This window comes from Brienomyrus brachyistius, chromosome 8 (assembly GCF_023856365.1).
Source record: "Brienomyrus brachyistius isolate T26 chromosome 8, BBRACH_0.4, whole genome shotgun sequence".
NCBI classification, from domain to species: Eukaryota; Metazoa; Chordata; class Actinopteri; order Osteoglossiformes; family Mormyridae; genus Brienomyrus; species Brienomyrus brachyistius.
In genome coordinates, this window is record NC_064540.1 from 5120536 (window position 1) to 5139564 (window position 19029).

Here is a 19029-nt window from a genome sequence, read left to right on the forward strand (position 1 = left end):
ACCACCGTCGTCATCCGCAGAAAGACGGAGGGATGATGCTAATGCTAATTTAGCCTTTGCCTGTTATTTTCCTTCCATCTTTTCTTATCGCATTTACAGTACAATAAGCAAGCCCGGGACCTCGAGGCGTGCGTCGACACGTTTGCTAGACACCAGCAAACAACATTGATTTCCCGTACTCCTTGCGGCTGGAGGGGTCTTACGCAACACCAGCTCTCGGCTTGGCCGAGAGGCAGCTTCACGCTTCTTTTCCTTCTGCTAGAAAAAAAAAATCCATTACCCTCCATTACAAGTCAGGAACTTGCAGCACGTGAAAAGAAGACTCGGGACACTACAAACATTTTTTCCCTCAATTATTTAATAAAATCAACAAGAGAACAGAATAAAGATTTCAGTATGTACAAAAGTTACCTCGCTGGTCACGCTGTGAGGCAGGACACGCTGCATCTCACATTAACGCCTTTTTTCTCTCAGCTGAGGCGACGATGTGGCTTCACAGACAATGCAAAGCTTAGATATGCCAGTATCAAATGGTAAATATGAAATTACAAAATATAAGTTTTAATTCAATCAGTGAGCAGACAAGTACATGACAGCACAAGGTGTTTTTATAGACCATTTACCGTGCAAACGATTACTGCAGTGTTTTTTTATTTTCAATCTACCATAGTTGTCAGAAAGCTTGTCTCACTGAAGACATTATTCCACCCCCGCAAAACCACATTTTGGCAAAGGGCCTCGACTCATTCAGAAACGGAAAACCGAACCCACTCCAGGGAGGATGAGATACTGGACCAGCGGCGATAGTTATTTAAAAATACAGCACACGCCAAAATTGGCGTAGAACGCACTGACCAGCTAGTCAGTGGCACAGGAGACTCGTAGGAATAGGATTTCTGTAAGTACTGTGTACCACACTGACCGAATCATGCTGCCCCCAACAAAGACACAACTATCAGCATTATACAGACGACATTTTGCACCTTTTGATCGCCCCCTTGCAATTAGGGATTCACACCCGCTCCCCCACCACCAAGAGCTCTGTGGGTATTTATTAGCAATATAGGCAGTCCACCATAAAACGAGACCCATGGGGGGCAATAAAACTTAAGGGGAGGCCAACTCCCCCATACAATACGTAACAACCAATTACTTAAAAAAAATAAAATAAAAATCGGTCTTGTGAGACAGATTTTAAGATTATTCCATTTAACACTTGCAGATAAAAACACCAGCCACTGAGCATGAAGAAAATTCAAATAATTTATAAGAAAAAAAAAAGCATAAAATGCTTTAAAGAGATCAGAACCTGTTATATGAAATCAATGATTCATTGACTTCTCTAGAGGAGAGATTCACATCTACTGTAGACAAAAAAAAACACTTAAAAGCAGCAGATATATAATTTTTTCCTCCTTGCAAGTGACACGGCTCCAGTACGAAGCAGCCCTGAACTTTTACTTTCCTTCTACAAAAATAAATGCGCCGCATATGAATAAGAAACAGCAGCGGTTTTGCTTCGGAAATTTAAACTTGTGTACATTAAAAAAAAAAAAAAAAAAACCATCAACAGCTTAAAGGGAAGCCATCCCAACCTGAAAAGCAATATTTGACAGATAAATAAATTCTACTAAAACACAAAATAAAAACATTTTAAAAGTAGTTAGTATTGGCAACTATTACTGGCATTGGTAGTTTCTAGCAAATCTTTTCTGATGTTAAAAGATTCTTTAACTGGAAAGAAACATGACACTGGGAACTTTAAAAATAATATTTTGGTATTTAAATATTTAGTAAGTAGAAAACTGGCATAGATTAATTTACAAGTGGCTATACATTTACAATGAATTTGAACTCATTTGAAATATTGTAGTGGGAGTCAAAACATTATGATCCATACAATTTAAAATCAATTTACAAATGTAACAGTACAAAATGGACACATATACCCTGACATCATTAAAAGAAAAAATAAAATAAAAAGGTTTTGCCCAGTAACATGAGCTTGGCTGTTGGAATGGAACAGGATCTCTGGGAAAGAAGGATTAGGTCAAGTCAACTCAAACCCAAACCCATGCATTAGGCTGTCTGATTGGCTCAACTTTATTTACTGCAACTAAGATAGTCATCCAACTGTCCCCCGTAGCACCAGTTTCCATATAATTAAGATGGCTGAGCGTCAGATAAGAGGGTGCACCATGATTTAAATGAAAACAAAGATATGCCAAGCTCTACATGCAAGGATGATGTAGTGTTAAAAGAAGAGACTGTTACGTCTCGATAGTTCAGATTAAGGCTGGGCAGAAAAATGCGGAAATCTCTGTACCACACATCTTGTGAAGGGAAAACGTCCCATTCGCTCATCTTTATTTATGGATTGTGAATTCTGAAAACTTCAGATTTCAAAAAAGAAAACCAGTGATTGATCTGAAGTTTTTCCCTCTTGGACCAGTAGGCTGTCGGTGATTTAGAGAAGGCAGGTAGTAGAGAGGTTGTGTTTTGAAGGCACCGTCTCGCACGACTCCAATGCAACCCTAAGCGTAGATCTCAGTGGTGGGAGCCTTCTTGTAAATGGGCCTCTTTCCAAGATCATAGGTCCCTTCGTCCTTCTTCTTCAAGCGGTAGAAGAGCAACAGAATGAGAAGGCCGGCGATGACCAATCCGACTGAGCCGCCAGCAATCAGAGCTAAGGGGGAGAGGAAAGCCATCAATTAATATGGCATAAGCCCGACTACAAACCTTGAGAATTTTCAGTCAACACTTAACAGTAAGGCCACATACTGCATGATATTTAATAGCATCAGGTACCACTAAGTCACTCATAAAACACCCTGACACCCCGAGGGCTCACCTGCTACAACCTCGGTCTTCTTGAAGATGTCGTCATTTGCATGGGCCATCAGTATATTCGGCATTTGGCCCTCCCGGTCCGCCGAAGCCAGCAGAGCAACCTCATTGTTCTTTACAAGCTCATCGTCGTTGACCGGGACCCTAGACCTATTCGGCTGGTCTTCATCTGGAATCTTGTTGTCGTTCACGTCGGGCTGAGGAACGATTCGTCACTAGCATTAACTCAATGGTACGTTTTCAGGCTTACGTTTCTTATATTTAAAATATTCAGAATGTTAACTTTTCATAATACGTCGAACAAATCAACGCAAAACAGGGAAAAAAGGATCAATACGGTAGGGGAATACCTTAGTTGTGGGAATGATGCTGCTGCTCCATGGATCTTCTGTGGAGAAAATAAAATGGATTAGAAAAAAAAAAAACAACAACCGTCTAGAGGCGCTGTGCTTCCATGCTAATTGTGGGAAAAAAATAACAAATGCTGAATAACTAAACGTACCTTCATCTCCAGAGCCAGAGATGCCATAGTCCTCATCATCTTCATTATCAATATCAAAAGCAAGATCCAGGTCAGGTGTGAAGTCTGGAGCAATGGAGGAGTCACCGGATGAGACTAGCATCTCCTGAAGATCCTCAGGTTTCGGCTTGGGAATCCATGTCTCAGTCTCCCTCACCTGCTGAAGACAAAAAAGGAAAAACCACACACCGCTTAGACTACATCAACGACGACGGCGACTGTCATAAAGGCAATGAAATAGGTGGCAGCACCAACATGACTAAATGTTATTGGATGATTGTTGCATTTTAATTGTTAAAATCGCAACAGACTACAGTTAGTCCCTAACAATTATAAAGTTTGACCAATACAGTAAAGCTAATCCTGTAGTGATTGAAGACCAATTAACAAAACATAAATCCCTAATCTAATTAGCCAGACTGCTAAAAGGGTTTAATTAGATTATCCAATGGGATTAATACTCTGACATTAAATCAAACAAACAAACTGCAAACAGTGAAATTTGGGCAGAGGACAAAGGAAAGAGAAAGAAAGACATTAGGGATTCCTGGGGTACAATAACACAGAACGTGTTTGGGTTAAAGTGGGGACGTGGCCAGCGATATCATCGACTGGGTCGATTAGCCCTCATTGCTAAGCTAAGGAAACACGCTCTTGTTAACACCTGGTGCTGGGCTGTTCAAATATGTGCTCTGCGTCTGATTAGGGAAGCGCTCCTGCCCTGTTCATTGTTCTGCTGCAGCAGGGCTAAACAGCCTCTTTTCTTCGGTATCGTCATGCTACAGGAACGTCTCTGTTGTAGGAGCCAGGTGGCCCCGACCGAAACATAAAACACAGCGGACTTTAAACATCAAAAAGCCAAAACATTCACACGAAGGGGAACGCTTACGTATCCACCCGCCATTTCAATTTCAAATAAATCCCGTCTCGCTTGCCAGTGGCAATGGGATATAAAAATCCTAGGAAACAAGTAGCCTGTGTTCAGACATTTAGGCCAACTGAGCTCATGTCACTCAAACAAAAGGCTTTAATTAAAAAATAAAACTAAAACAATAGCCTGTATAGTCCACACCTGGGGCCTGTACTACGAAGTGGGTTTACTGGCTTATCGGGGTAACTTGTCGGATTTAAGGTAGTCTGGGCAAAACGTGAACAAATATGAAGTCCATTTAAAACTGAGGTACCTTAAATCCGACAAGTTACCCCGAAAACCAGTAACCCTGCTTTGTAGCACAGGCCCCTGGAGTTCTCCTCCCAAGCACTGGGATCTCCGTCTCTGTGTTAATCTCTGAAAATCCTGGAACAGGCCACAGCATGCAGGATGTTCATTAATATCTATCGACAAAAGCACAGCCTTTTGAGCGACAACGACCTGTTGATGGCAAACAACAACATTCACGCTTCCAGTCCTGACAAGTCATGTCCTCGTTCACTTGTTTGTGATTCTAGAGAACATAAAATATAATCCACAACCTCAGTAATGGTTACTACTCTTAAAAGGGGTGGGAGGCATTGACTTCATCAGCAACAGCAGCAACACCATCTAGATAACCCACTGTAATCAGTGATCAGTGACAGATGGTCTAATGAGAATATTTACATTCATACAATCAATTATGTGGCTAATTCTGCAATATCTGAAAACTTCCGATTGAACGTGATACACATGGCGCTGGAAGTGTGTCCAATTCCCCTGTTATCACATCCATGGACTTTAAATTGGCATACATGAGGTCAGAAACTACAGTGAAATTGAGCTCTAAATATGAAACACAAACAAAATAAACATGAAACACTTGTTGATTCAGGGGGTTTGAACTCAAAAGCCTTTAAGGTATCTACAAGGTATTCAAAGGGCCAACGTTTCCAATTATCAGACATCACAAAAAACCCCATACTTTCAGTTTGCTGCCTTTCAAAACATACATTACACTACATACGTTAAATTACACACGTTTTTACATGATGTGTTCCTGCAGGCTAAAGTCAGAATCACATTGTTAGAACTACACACAGAACAGGGGTTGAATTGCATGACACCAGATTGCTTATTTTAAGAACTCAAACAGTCATTGTTTATTTCCTAGAGTAAATCCACAAAGCTTTGTAGATCTATGTAATTACACCCACACCCAGCCGTCTACCCAACCAGACCTCATTCAACCCAAGATAATATGGGGAAAGAAAAAACACACACATTCCAACATAAATCCTCAAACTGCAGGCCAGTAGTTCGAAATGTCTACCATTTCATGGACACCGAAAGAATAAGATAAGGCCCACACTTTAAAATGTTTTTCAAAACACAAAGCAATTCAAAGCTCTCAATTTTTAAGGCTAACCCTGTTCCCACAGGCCTTCTCCGTTTGGTTTTTTCTTGTTTACTGAACTGCATCAGGGAAAACCACTCGCCGAAATCCCCACACAGGTGACATTTTAATTGAATGCCGCAGGATTTCCCCCCACTGGTTATACGCAGAAATGAAACCTGTCAGCATCTCACCATGTGGTCTTCAGAAAAGTAGCTTAGCGGAGACAATACGGCCACGGGAAGCTATAGAACCATGATTCATGTGAATTTCACGTTGACTCCCGCTTTCTGTAAGACGCGTCACGTGACTGCAGAAACCTTAACCAAAGACACCACCGAGCACAAAAAACACCCGTGGGTTTTTTATACAGTACATCAGCAAAACACCCCAGGGGTATTTACAAATAATCTGACACAAAATGCCACAATGACGACTCCCAGAATCAGCAGGACTGCTTCCTCTTCAGAGACTCCAATCATTTTTCAGTTAACAGCTTTAAAAGTTTACAAATAAGCAAAGAAGTATTTCCACCTTGACATCACAGTACTTTTGACTATCGGAGCAACTCATAAGCGCTTCACAGCTAGCTGAATCACGGATGACTAGCTAGAGCGAGCTACAGTTAGCCTTCATCACGACATGCTTACTTCTCATAACGACCCTCCGACATCCATCAGAGAAACTCTTTGAAGTCAGGTTTTCAGGAGTTTAGCTCCTCCTGGGCCCAGGCATCCATCTCACAGCCTCACTAATGCAGAACAATGCAAACCAACCCCAGCTAATGAAAGGCTTCATTCAAGAATGCCCAGGTGACCGCAGGCCCGTGCTTGACAGTTATGGCCAGCTTGTTGTTGCTCTTCGAGGACCCTGCTTGAATCAGCCGCATTTGTGCTGTTCAGCATGTCAGCTGACCCCCCCCCCCCCCCCAATCCACCCGCTGTCTGCCTACACCCTGCACAGGGCCCCAACATTCACACATTCATCAGGAGCTTCCCAGATTCCTTCCACTCTCACTGGACTATTTTTGGTCTTACACTTCCAGGAGTCCAGAATGCTAGACAGAAACACGAGGTTCTAGTGGTAGAAGGCACTTTAAGTAAGAAGGTAAGAAGGTCTGGAAGAAGATCCAGAGTATTCAGGAACCAGAGAGCCTTCTACAACTGGACCGGTAAAGCACCGTGTTTAGATTCATTAAAGCTTTTCACTGAGCATATGACACACTTTTAAGTACAGTCCTTGGCTTGTATGGCTGTAGGACGCAATCTACAACGATTCAACACATCCACATGTAAGGATTAGAAGAGCTAAAGAATTTTTAACCAAACCCAAGCGTCGTACATAATTGCAACAGCCACGCAGTGAGAAATAATACTCACTAATGTCGGAATACATGTGGGACCTGGTCGTGTTTTCACAGGAACCAGACTGTGTCTGATGCAATGTCAGCTTAGTACTCACTTGGGCAACAGCGAGAGGATAATTTCCCAGAACGTTTCTTGCTCACCAAAACAAACGAATAAATAAAATGAACAAATGAATAAAGTGAGCATGGCAGCAACAACAGCGACACGGGCGAAAGGAGTCAGATCTGACATTCCAGCCAGGACAAAGGGTCCATTATTCCAGTTTTATCTTTATATGATTACATACAATGAGTGTGTGCTTCACTTTAACGTCCCTTTCAGATATGTTGACAATGGTAAAGACAGAGCAGAGCTTGTACCTTGGGCGTGTCTGGCCTGCAGAAAGCCTCGATCACATGACTTACATTAAGCAAAAGCCGTGGGGGGAAACTGTATACGTTAGAGCAACATTAAGCACCCTAAGAAAAAAAAAATCTTTTTTAAGCAATCATTAGATCATTCACTAAAAAGTTTCAAAACTGTTCTGCGCTCTCGCCTAACGGACAGACCAAGCACTGATTTGGAGGAGTTAAAAAGATGATTTGGGGGGAGGGGGTAGGTTTGAAAAAAATTAACTCTTTTAACCCAAGTTCTGCACAAAACCTCACTCTCAATGCCAACATTCCAGCCTCCAAAAGGGATTTTATAGCCCAGTGGACAGCAAAGCAGGAACCATCATTACGTCCTGGTGAAAGTATTTATCGTCTCGTCTGCTCAGCTTTTCATCGACATTGAACTCATCCAAAATGTAAAAAAAAAGGGAAAAACACACACACACACACACACACACATATATTCTGGTGCAAATGATCTCATACCTTAACAAAATATAGACATTGCAAACAAGACAATTACACCCAAGGACAGAAACCCTCAACTGTGGCACACAGTGCCGATTTCAATGGAAGAAAGGCCTTTACAAAAATGATTCAGAATATATTTCGCCACAGACTAATACTTAAACGTGTTTGTCCAGAGTTCACACTACCACGGGCTGTTATAACCAAAATGTCACAGGCAGGTACTAATCATACTGGGAAAAGGTTAAAGCTGGGCCTGTTTGAAGATCTCACAATAGGCCACATCACAAGAAACACTAACGCATCCACAGTGGCAAGGGAGCAACCCAGTGTGGCAGATGATCGCCTGGACATATTTTAACTTTAAAGGGAAATGGCACAATGGTTGGACATAGAGAAAGGGCTCTGAAAAAGAGGCAAAAAAGTGTGTGTCCTTGCAGCCAGGAGCCCACTATCTAAAAGGAGACTAATGAAGGGGCTTTGACCATTTAAATCTGCCCAAGTGTGTGAAATCCCACAATAGGGCCAGTCAAGGTCAGCAGGGGTCAAATTCCACAGGAAAATGAAAAAAAAAATAAATAAAAAAAAGTAGTGGAGACCTCTACATTGGTCTGAGGAATGTAACACGCTCTTCTTGGTTCATTGGCGCTTAAGAGGTGAATCTATGGAGTGGCACAGTCCTTTGCTGTAAACAGCCCGTGAGACCACTCAAAGCAAAATAGCATTCCAAGCTTAAGTCATATAATCATGTACCATTGTTTGACCAGAAAGACCACTACTAGGCGACAAAGAACTGGACTGTGAAATTACACAACTTCGGTAAAAAGTTCACTATTTGAATATTTACAGAAACAAGGGATATGAAGTTTACGATACGTCTTTGCTGCAAAACCACAACATGGAGACAATTTGGAAAGTGCACATACGCCGGGTGGGGGGGGGGTGTCAGTCATGAAATTTGCATCTGTCCCTGGGGAAAGTGACTAGGTACAGCCCCCACCCTCTGACTTCAACAGCATGGCATTTGCACATGGTCAGTACCCAAAGAACCCACCTCCACAAAGTAGACAGGCGCATGATCTACAGTGCAGTCAGAAGGATAATACAAAGATCACGTGCAATGCCCTTTACCGCATGTGCAAAAACAAAAAAAAAAAAAACACATACACACAAGTCTGCCATTGGTAGCTAGGATGAGAGAGAAGAGGCAAAAACATGAGGGGGGAAATGCTGTGAGTGATTGTCGTCCCACAGGAAAGCAAATAAATTCCTGTAACATGGGTCAAAGCATTTCGAGAGCCAAGTTGTAGTTTACAAGAGCCTGATTTGTGCTCCTCGAAGGCGTCCCACCACTTGAGAAACCGGATCGGATCGAGTCGGGGCGGGGGGGGGTTGAAATGCGAGACTTTTTACTCAGCCTCCCCTTTCGCAGCTCGGTAGCGAGCCAGAGCCACTCAGCGGATCCCTGCGCGATGACGAGCCGCACTCCACCCCCGTAGAAAGGACCCGGCCATTTCCCCGGAATGTACGGGGAAAGTTGGAAAAGACCCAACGCAGCAGGATGCCGTCGACTTTTCGAAAGGAAATGGAAAGTTCGCCTTCTAGCAAAATTTGCAGCGATGACACGGTTTGACGTCAGCCAACAAAGTTCATTGAACTACTTTTTTTTGGAGAAGTCACGTTCACTCCTCAAATCCTAGTTTCTCTAAACGATTACCTTTATACTTAGCTTTCCATGATGTTAAGTTTACTACTGACAAAGTAGCCCAATAAGAAGCGAAAGACTAACAGAGGGGGGCATATGGATATACGGCCGTCGGACAGCACAGGATCTCACCTGTGAATAGACAGGTAGACCGCACAAAGAGGACCCCCCCCCCTCGGGGTAGTCTGTAGGTAGACATGTTCCTCCCAAATAACCAGCCTGTTGACCGGGGTACGGCCAGATCACAAAGCTGCCAGGCGTCAATACAGACACGCTACCCATCTGCTTTTCCCCAACAAATAACCTTTCTAATCTTCAAGTAAAGGCAAAGTTTAAGCACGTTTTATTTAGTGTGCCAAGTCGTCAGCAAAGAATTTCGACACCCCGGTGGTCTTTTGAATACCGTCCATCTATTCCCGTAAACTACGTTGCTGATGTGTTTGTATAGTATTTTTAACGTGCCGCAAAGACAAAAACGTATAAAATCACCTACATCGAATTTCAAATTAATTTAAACACGAATACAGTTAGTGGTCTAATTGAGAGTGCAGTTAACGATAATCTATGTACAAAAAATATGGAGTTTTACTTACCGACTCAGCATACACAGATGCAACTAAAAGCAGTATGATGATTTTCATGTCTACCACTATAATTCGCCGGAGATTTAAGAGAAAAGGCTTTCGGTGGCTCGTTCCAATGGGTCCTTCTGAAATCTAAACGCCGAAGGATTAAATCAAATAAACCGATCAGAAAAGTGAAGAGCTGCGATTCTCTACGTTGCGAACGCCGTGACCGTGCTGTACTAGAAAATGTACCGTATTTTGATCCTTTATTACTTTAGACCCGCCCCCAGGAGGAGGGAAAAAGTGCACTGAAGGAAAAAGTCTGGAAGACTTAACGCAAGTACGCTGAATCACAAAGACTGGCAAGATAAGCGCAGCTACGTTTCGAGAGCGAAAACGCAAATGAAGCTTTAGGCAGCCTTATGAATAAAGTAAATGCAATCGCGGAGGTTCAGCATGCTGCTTTGCTAGTGGATAGCACGTCCCCAGGGTGCTGGCTCTTGTCCCCCCCTCGTTTTGTGCATGTGTGAGGGGATCGCACGGTCTCCATGTTTTTCCGCGGGTTTCCCGCAGTCCAAAAGCACGCGGTTAGTTAGAGGACGGAAATGCGTCCCTATACCTTGTAATTCCCGGGATTGGCTATAGGTTTACTGCAACCCTGCAATGAATAATGAAAAACGAATGGATTGTATTTTACTAATTACTTGGAGGGTTTTTGAAAACTTCGAAACAAAAATTTAAAAATACAAATTAGACAACCAAAGATCCTGAAGAAAATACAGGATTATACAGTTATACCTTTAAACTATACATTATCATTTAAAACAATAATTTACTACTATTAATAAAACATTAAGTGACCCTATTCATTTTATAAATGCTTTTTTATAACTGTGTTTTTCGATATAGACACGTGGAACAGTAGATGGGAACATTAATCGATGATGTAACACATATCTGGTTTAATTTCCGCAGGCTTGTTGAATAGAGAGGTTAAGTTCCGTGTTCGTTAGAACGCAAAGAGAATTTCCCGACTTCGAAATAGCAAATGGAAAGTCCACTGACGTAGGCTTCCGGAAAAAAAACGCTTTCGGTTTTGTCCTTTCCAGAAAACAACAAAGCCAGCTGTATAAGTAACAGGAATATTATGGGGTTTTACGTTATAACTTTAATATGCAGCAGTTTAATTGTATTTTCTCTTGCTATTGGAAAAGTACTAAGAAATGCAAGAACGTTGAAATAAGTGAATAAATACGGCACTGCCACTTTCTCAAGGAGTCTCACCAAAGTCTAAGAGTTACACAGATTTAACCGTAGGTTTCATAAATTGTCCATGGTGACATATTTAAATGGGAGTGCTTAATTCTGAAGAATTCCTCATTAAAGACTAAAATATAGAAGAACGCGTACTGTATGTTACTGTATGTTTTGTCTTAACTACTGTCTGCTCTGTGAGCCTGTATTTCTAAATGATAGTAATATTTAGCACAGCACAAAAAACCCCAAAATCAACAAAAAGCCGACTGACTGAAAAACCGAGGTAGCAAAGTCATAGAAATTCGGCTTAGTTCACCAGGTTTTTGTATTGTAATATTCAAACAGCTGGGAATTTATACACTGCTTTGATTACCCCTTTCTGAATGGCAACACACTATTATCAGTGATGACACATATACTGCAAAGGCAGTTGATATATGTGGCAAAGAAGGTTACTGCCATGTTAAAGGTCAGAGGTTGATTCCAGATAACATCAGTTTGTTATCCAAGCTGGATGTCTAAAACTGTACATCTTCCTGCTGTTCTGTGGTAAGTTTTAAAGATTTTGATCTACAATACATGTGTCTGGCTGATTTCCTTGCGTAGCAGCTAACTAGCTTGTACCAATCTGCTATAAACGGACAGCAGTTCATCCCAGAAGACATGTTGTTACATAAGCAGTGAATATTAACAGGGTTCTAACCCAAGTCATCATCATTTTCAGGTGACTTTTAGAGAGTTTTGCTGTTCGTAGTCTATATGATATCAATTTTTTCTTCTTTTTGGGACTTGTATGAAACTGCCTCATGCCATCCATAATCTTTCTCTTGCCTGTCTGTGAGTTTCATGGAGAGCTAGATGGGACAGGCATAATGGGACAAATAATGTACTGCTGTTCTGTTTTTATTATTTATGATAATGAAATTGGCCTTATTTGGCCTTATTCATTCCCATTCCCACAACAATGAACATGAAACTATATAATTTATTTGGTTTTCCCCTATGAAACAGCATTTTCCTCTTTTACATCTAGACCTCCATGAATAACTTTGCCCGAGCACCTCTGTTGACAGAATGCTTTTATGTGTAACACTTGTATAGATATCGCTCAGCTGATCTGTTCATTATGGCGCATGATCCAATTTGTTTGTGCGACATCTACAAATAAACAAACAATGGTCACATTGTCTTTGACCTTCAGGAGTGACCAAATGGGATCTATATTTTTCAGTGACTACAGCTGGATTGTGATGTTATTTTGGCATGGAGATACAGAACGCTGCAAGCTTATAGTGGGCAGTGGTGGTTAGGGAACTTACTGGTTAGGGAAGTGCGCTTGTAATTGAAAGATTGCAGGTTCGAATCCCCGACCAGAAAGGCACTACTGAAGTACCCTGACAAAGGTGCCGCCCCCATGCCTTGCTCCCGGGGCGCCGAATCAGCTGCCCCCTGCTATGTTATGGTGTCACATATGGGTTAAATTCAGAGGACACATTTCGTTGTTGTGTGCTGTGATGTGTCAACAATGTCCACTGATAAACTAATTCTAAACACAAGTCAGTGTGCTATTGCACACTGTGACTGGGGGCTTTGTGGGTTTGGACATGGGCTCCCAAACTTCTCAGCCCATGACCCCAAAAATAATAGCCCCGGGGAATTGCTTTCCCAGTATGGTTAAAATGTAATATTTTTTCAAGATTTTAAAATGCGGGAACACTTCAGTTACAATGTTGTGTCCATAACCATTTTCCAGATTTAGGGGTGCAAACTTGATACATTTCAATGAAATTTGCTCTTTTGAAGCCAAAATAGGTCATATGCATGATTCATGTAGATCTGATGAGTTTTTAAAATGGGTGGAATTGGGTTCTGCAAGGACAGAGTCATGGGTAATGAAACAATAACTTCACCTTCTAGAAATGAAAATCTCCCGGCTTCATGCGGACTCTGGTAACTCCAGCACAGTTGTAATATGTGGGTTTGGTTTGAGTCAGTAAAAAAATGGCGGAAGGCAATTAAAGCGCTATAGAGATTTGTCAGCCTGATAAGAGAACTAAGTCTGAAGTGTGGTCATATTTTGATTTTTAATCTTTGTCACAACCACCTACTACTTTATACTGAATGCAAGGTAGGTTAACTTTTAGCTCAATGCATGATGTTGGAATTTCAGAAGTTCTAAAATGCTATGATTTGTCTGTCTAATTTGCTAGTAGCTTGTCAGTACTGTAAACTGAAGCTTTCAGTATTATCTACTCTTGTAAAAACACCACACATTGTCAGTGGTGTTGCAAAGCTCATGCTTGTTTTGCCTTAGCCTCAAAGCTAGCTGAATGCCTATTTGTAAATGCTGGCTAAAACGACATCCCATGAACCATTTGCTGTATTTTTTTGATCCCATTAGATGGCGCTCTTTGTTTTGGGACATGCTTTGGACTTGGGAAGAACAGGTTGTATGACACGAGCGAAGGGTCACCTGTGAGTAGCCTCTGTTGCTACACTGTTTGTTGTATATGTCCATTAGGATGGTTATGTGCTATGATCTTCTCTGCTGTCGTAGCTACTTGCAGAAGGGACTTGTGGTCTGCGGTTTTGCAGTTCCTGTACCAGACAGTGATGCAGCTGTAGGGTAGGATGCTCTCCACGGTTCTTCTATAGAAAGCTGTAAGAACTGGATGGATGTGCTATTCTTAGTCAGCCTAGCAAGTGAAGCTGCTGCTTCAGAGATCGGCTGACCCTGCTCTCTAAATCATATGTTACTTTGGACAAAAGTGTCTGCCGAATGAATGTTAATTTAACAAGGTGGACTACTTTAATGATAATACGAGACGTAACGTAAATGAATGGGAGCATCTTATGTCAACAGTGGTCTGCAACAAAATAAAAATAAAAACTGTAAATATAAATTATACTCTCAAGAAATATGCCCAAGATAATATAATATATACCACATGCAACATAAATGCTAGAAATGAAACAGTTTAGCAGGTACAGTCAATGATTCCACAGCTTGCTCCCGGAGAACAATACCTTCCAGCTACCTATAGTTATGAAAAACTAGCATCATATGTGGGTATTGCCCTGTGGTTCCTGCTTTAGCCTCCAGCATTGTGGGTTGATGTCCAACCCTCTGGCTCTGTGAATTCTGCGTGTTCTCCTTCTATTTGCAGAAGTTTTCTCCATGCACTCCCATTTCCTCTCATAGTCCAGAGTACAGTCTGCCTGATTCATGGCCTACCAGAACTCTGTAATAGTAAGTAGTTATAGATTAGGGATGGATGACGTCTCCAACGGTGATACTTGGATGGTCTGGTAGCTATCCCTACTGGTGCTACACCTTGTGCCTCCTAGGAAAGGCTTCAGACTAGATAAGTGGTACTGGAACATGGATGGGTGGATGGTCTTGCAAGTCACTGGCACCACCCAGAGGCTGAATGTGTCATTTAGTTTCTGACACATTGGTCTCGGAGGCAAAATAATAGGACCTCTTACATCTTTTCACACATTGCCCCACTATAATCTTATTTATGGCCAAGAATTCCTTATTGAGGGTCGATCCATATTTAACAATGCTTCCCTCCTTATCTGATTGTTTGAGGTTCTCAGAAGGAGTGACATCTATATCATCCAATTTTAGGATTGTCCATGTGCAGATTGAAGCATCGCTGTTCTGTGGAATCCAGAAGGCTGTCACCTCTCAGTTCAAGTGGAAACATGTCAGGCAGCCCCCATTTGCTCAATAAATACATTTTTCCCACTGTGGTAACTGTATAACTCGATCTTCAAATTTCTTTAAAAAATGTGCCAATTGATAGCTGATTATCACCCTATAATTCTATCAAAACAAAAATGAGTATTATCCATGTACCATACTTAAGTTTTATTCTAGAAAATGCATAAATAATATGAATGGACACAAGCATCACATTACTTTAGTAGTTCAGGAATTTCTTGGATAATCCTTTAGTCAAACATGGTTAAAGGCTATAATTATGATGAGGAATCCTGTTACACTGCCAGGAAGAAGAGTACCAATTTGTACCTTTCCTTGTCACTGGGGTTGTACCCTCAAGGGTCTGCCAATTGTACCCTAGCTGTAGGTAAATGTACCTTTTAGTCTAATTTAAGGTACAGATGCTGACTCTGAGGTACGTCCATGGTACAAATATGTTCCTCAGAGTCCAATTCTGTACCTTAAAAGGTAGAATTACCTACAGCTAGGGTACAACTGGCAGACCCTTGAAGGTACAGCCCCAGTGACAAGCTAAGGTACAAACTGGTACTCTTTTTTTCTGACAGTGTACTAGTCGAAAAGTACCCACCTGGAATGTGTAACTGAGGAATATAAATAGTGACATGCTTTTGGTGTTTAACTCACATTTTGAGTGCATTTCTCTGCTACTACTTTGTAAGGTAATGTTTTCCGTCCCGTGTAATCCCTGAACGAGGAGCAGATGTTGACTCGACACATCCTAACATACGCGAGAAATGCTCAGATAATCATATTTCCAGATTTCTGCAGTTCTTATCCTTTCCCATTGATGGCGCCTTTGTGCAATGTATTGGAGGAAGATATTTGGGTAATAACTGAATAGAACATTTGAAAGTTTTGAGAGTAATAGATATAATAATTTTAGCCAATCCCAAGGAAATGTGATTTCTTCTTTCTTTTTCTAACATTTGACGGTTAGTTTAAAAAAAAAAAAAAAAAACGCCGTAGGACCGCTTTACAAATGATATTTTTTATTCACATTTATTTATTTGATGTTATTTGTTGTAATTGCTGAGCATATTACAAGAAGACGTAGTGCTTCGGAATTATTATTATTTATAACTCAGAGGACCGTAAGTACCCCGGCCCGCTGCAGTCTGGTAAGACGTTTTGCAGCATCGGAACACTGACTACGACATTCAAGAGCAGTTTCTTCTGGCTGTTCCGTTTCCAGCATCAACATTTCCCATGACAGTCATATCCACGGGACCTGCATTTTATCGGCCACTGCGTGCTGTTTAGTTTAGCACGGTCTTGTATTGTTTAGCACTGTTTTGTTTAGTCTTCAGTAATCGAGTGTAACCGATCGAATAATATATATCCCTCCATTGAGTTTCACTTTGGAAAGAATCATAATACCCCTCGCCCCTCCCCGACAAACGTATATGTTAAGGAGGACAGCAGGGATAACCATATTGGAAAATCATGCCTGTGTTTGCTCTAACTACTGGCTACACTCTGACTTGGCTTCTACATCAGGTACCCTTGCTGTTTGGATTTATCCAGCCATTGCTGTTACTGGCAAGTGAATGTTAATAAGTGTTTTATGAATCACTTGTGACGCGCAGCCTCCGGATAACGCGCGTTCATTTCACACCTGTTCTGTCGCGGCAGTTCAGGTTACGCTGCCTTTGACAGAGTGGAAAAATCAGCAACTGTAACCGGAGCCAAAAAGAGTCTTTAATCCGTCTTTCACTAACTCTGATTTAAGATCTTTAAACATTTCAACTGGCTGCCCCTTAATTTCTCTTACAAATATTATAAGAGGGTGTATTTGGCACTTTTCTACACGGTTGTTGTATTGAATTATTAAACAAAACATGACAGGTTAGTATGCAATACACAATATTTACTAACTTTACGTTATACCATCTTCCCCGAACCATTTATGTTACGCTATCGTGATAGTTTTGCAATCGAAATGTTGGTGGTGACCCTAAAGCGCTTATGAATCTAAAATACTTCATGATTTTTACCAGAAGGTGGCATAATACACCTGAATACCCGGGGCAGCAGTGAGTGTGAGTGTGTACGCAGTGCTCCCGCAGGGTCCCGCAACTCCGAAACCGCATACGTTCGAGACGTATATAAAATTGCCTATTCACTTTGTATATATATCTATTCCCAACCTGTCGTATACTTTAAATTATACCTAGAGTACAGAACTGTACCTGTACAATGTGAATCATATGTAAAACAGTACAGTAGTTGCTATATTATATTGTTTAGGGAAAAATTACAAAAAAAAACATTGAACCATGAACGCGGTACGAGGTCAGCTCCACCACCATCCATGCAGGGCTAGACAACAACCGCCTTAGGATGCTGGCCAGTGGGTGTGTGAATAGACAGGGCGGTGACAGTCACTGCACTCAGTCCACGCTTATGTACTTTGAAGGTGCATTTTGGTTAGTTTTAAAGCTAACCGCACTACCAAAAACCTCGTAAGATGCGGACTGACAAACTTACGGACCAGTTCTTGAGTAAGCAGCTTCATAGTTGATTAGAGATAGTAATCTTTACGTATGTTTTTAATTAGAGTGATGGGTGAGGATTTGTCAGCATCATGTGTAATATAGGCTGTATAATTGTGGTTTAATTTTACGACGCAAATTGGGCATGGCCGCAGTAAGGCGGACTTATTAGCGAGATGGGAAATAGTGACATCATTTTTACACCCGCAGTGCTAAGCATGTACTTGCATAATAAGCACTGGCGGGTTAGTGCGCCCTGAGCTGACCTTGTGGTCATTCTGCTTTTTTTGTTGCTCCAATCAGTGTTATGTGTATGTATCTGTATTTACTCAAATCAATGTTTTATTTAACTGCGTGAAAGCCTCATAACTTTAGTTCGTCCGTATAGCATTAAGTAATTGATGTGAGACTTCTTAAACGTTGTGCATTTATTTACATTACGAAAGAAACACGGTTAAGTAAAAAAAAATCTCGTTAACCAGAAAAATTTAAAAACTTGTACCGATAAAGCAGTACATAGCTCTCTAACTATTGCACTGTTTTTTCCCATACGAGGTGTGCCCTGCCTCCAGGTGCTTCCTGAGTTTGCGTCACCATGATCTTGATTGGCTAATTGCTTAATAAATAAGAGAATATGTATTTTGTATATTTAAATAAAGTATATATGGGTGACGCAGAGTGACTGAGATGGCTGATCGTATTGGATAAACAGGATGGGCTGGGAGGGGTGCAAGAACATCATTCTGCGTTTGGACGGCAGCCTCAGAGGTCTTGGGATATAATTGTATTTCCAGTCTGTAATTACAATTAACGCCAAGACTCCGCCCCCCCTCCCTTTTACCGAGACCATGATAAGCTGTTAGATGACAGATACAGATGGATGGAATCTCAGTTGCTCACATACCAGGAAATAACAACAACAAAAAATACTTGACAGTCTGAACATTTGTCCTGATAATAAAAATCTCAACAAGCTCCTGCAACAAACTTTTCATAGGAAAGAACTGCTGATGTATTTTTTTCCCAGTTCATTTCCATAACTGCCTGTCCAATGTAGGATTGCCGAAAGCCTGGAACCAATCCCAGGAAGAACGGGGCATGAAGCAGAGGATATCCTGGATGGGATTGTAGCCCATACACAGATACAACAGGAAAATATAGAAGGAATAATTCACCTAAACTGCATGTTTTTGGACTGTAGAAAGGAAACAGATGGCAGAAACTCCTAGCGACCATACAGATTTATTTATTTGTTTACATTTATTTAACAGATGCCTTTATCCTAAGTGACGGACAATTGGGAAACAGGGCCAGACAGTCCAAGGAGCAACTGGGGTGGGGGTTAGGGCCTTGCTCAAGGGCCCAACAGTGAAATC

At 41.4% G+C, this 19029-nt stretch overlaps 1 protein-coding gene across 2 annotated transcripts; it reads right to left on the minus strand.

Moving 5' to 3' along the window:
* Window positions 1-338: 338 nt before the first annotated feature.
* Window positions 339-10538, minus strand: sdc4 (syndecan 4). Of its 2 annotated transcripts, none has more exons than XM_049022689.1 (5): window positions 10181-10538; window positions 3350-3524; window positions 3198-3235; window positions 2852-3044; window positions 339-2686 (listed from the first exon to the last, which is right to left on the minus strand). In XM_049022689.1, the coding sequence occupies exons 1-5, from the start codon at window positions 10226-10228 to the stop codon at window positions 2535-2537; spliced, it is 606 nt and encodes a 201-aa protein (XP_048878646.1). In that variant the 5' UTR covers window positions 10229-10538; the 3' UTR covers window positions 339-2534. The 2 variants fall into 2 exon arrangements, with proteins under 2 accessions (XP_048878646.1, XP_048878645.1); XM_049022688.1 differs by having other exon boundaries at window positions 3350-3527; window positions 10181-10446.
* Window positions 10539-19029: the final 8491 nt, after the last annotated feature.

Bases quoted from the DNA above. Each gene is read 5' to 3' on its own strand.
- sdc4 (XM_049022688.1), bottom strand. From the start codon at position 10,228: ATGAAAATCATCATACTGCTTTTAGTTGCATCTGTGTATGCTGAGTCG. The intron at 3,528-10,180 runs GTAAGTAAAACT...TTTTGTCTTCAG, and splicing joins CATCTGTGTATGCTGAGTCG to CAGGTGAGGGAGACTGAGAC. The intron at 3,045-3,197 runs GTATTCCCCTAC...ATCGTTCCTCAG, and splicing joins GCATCATTCCCACAACTAAG to CCCGACGTGAACGACAACAA.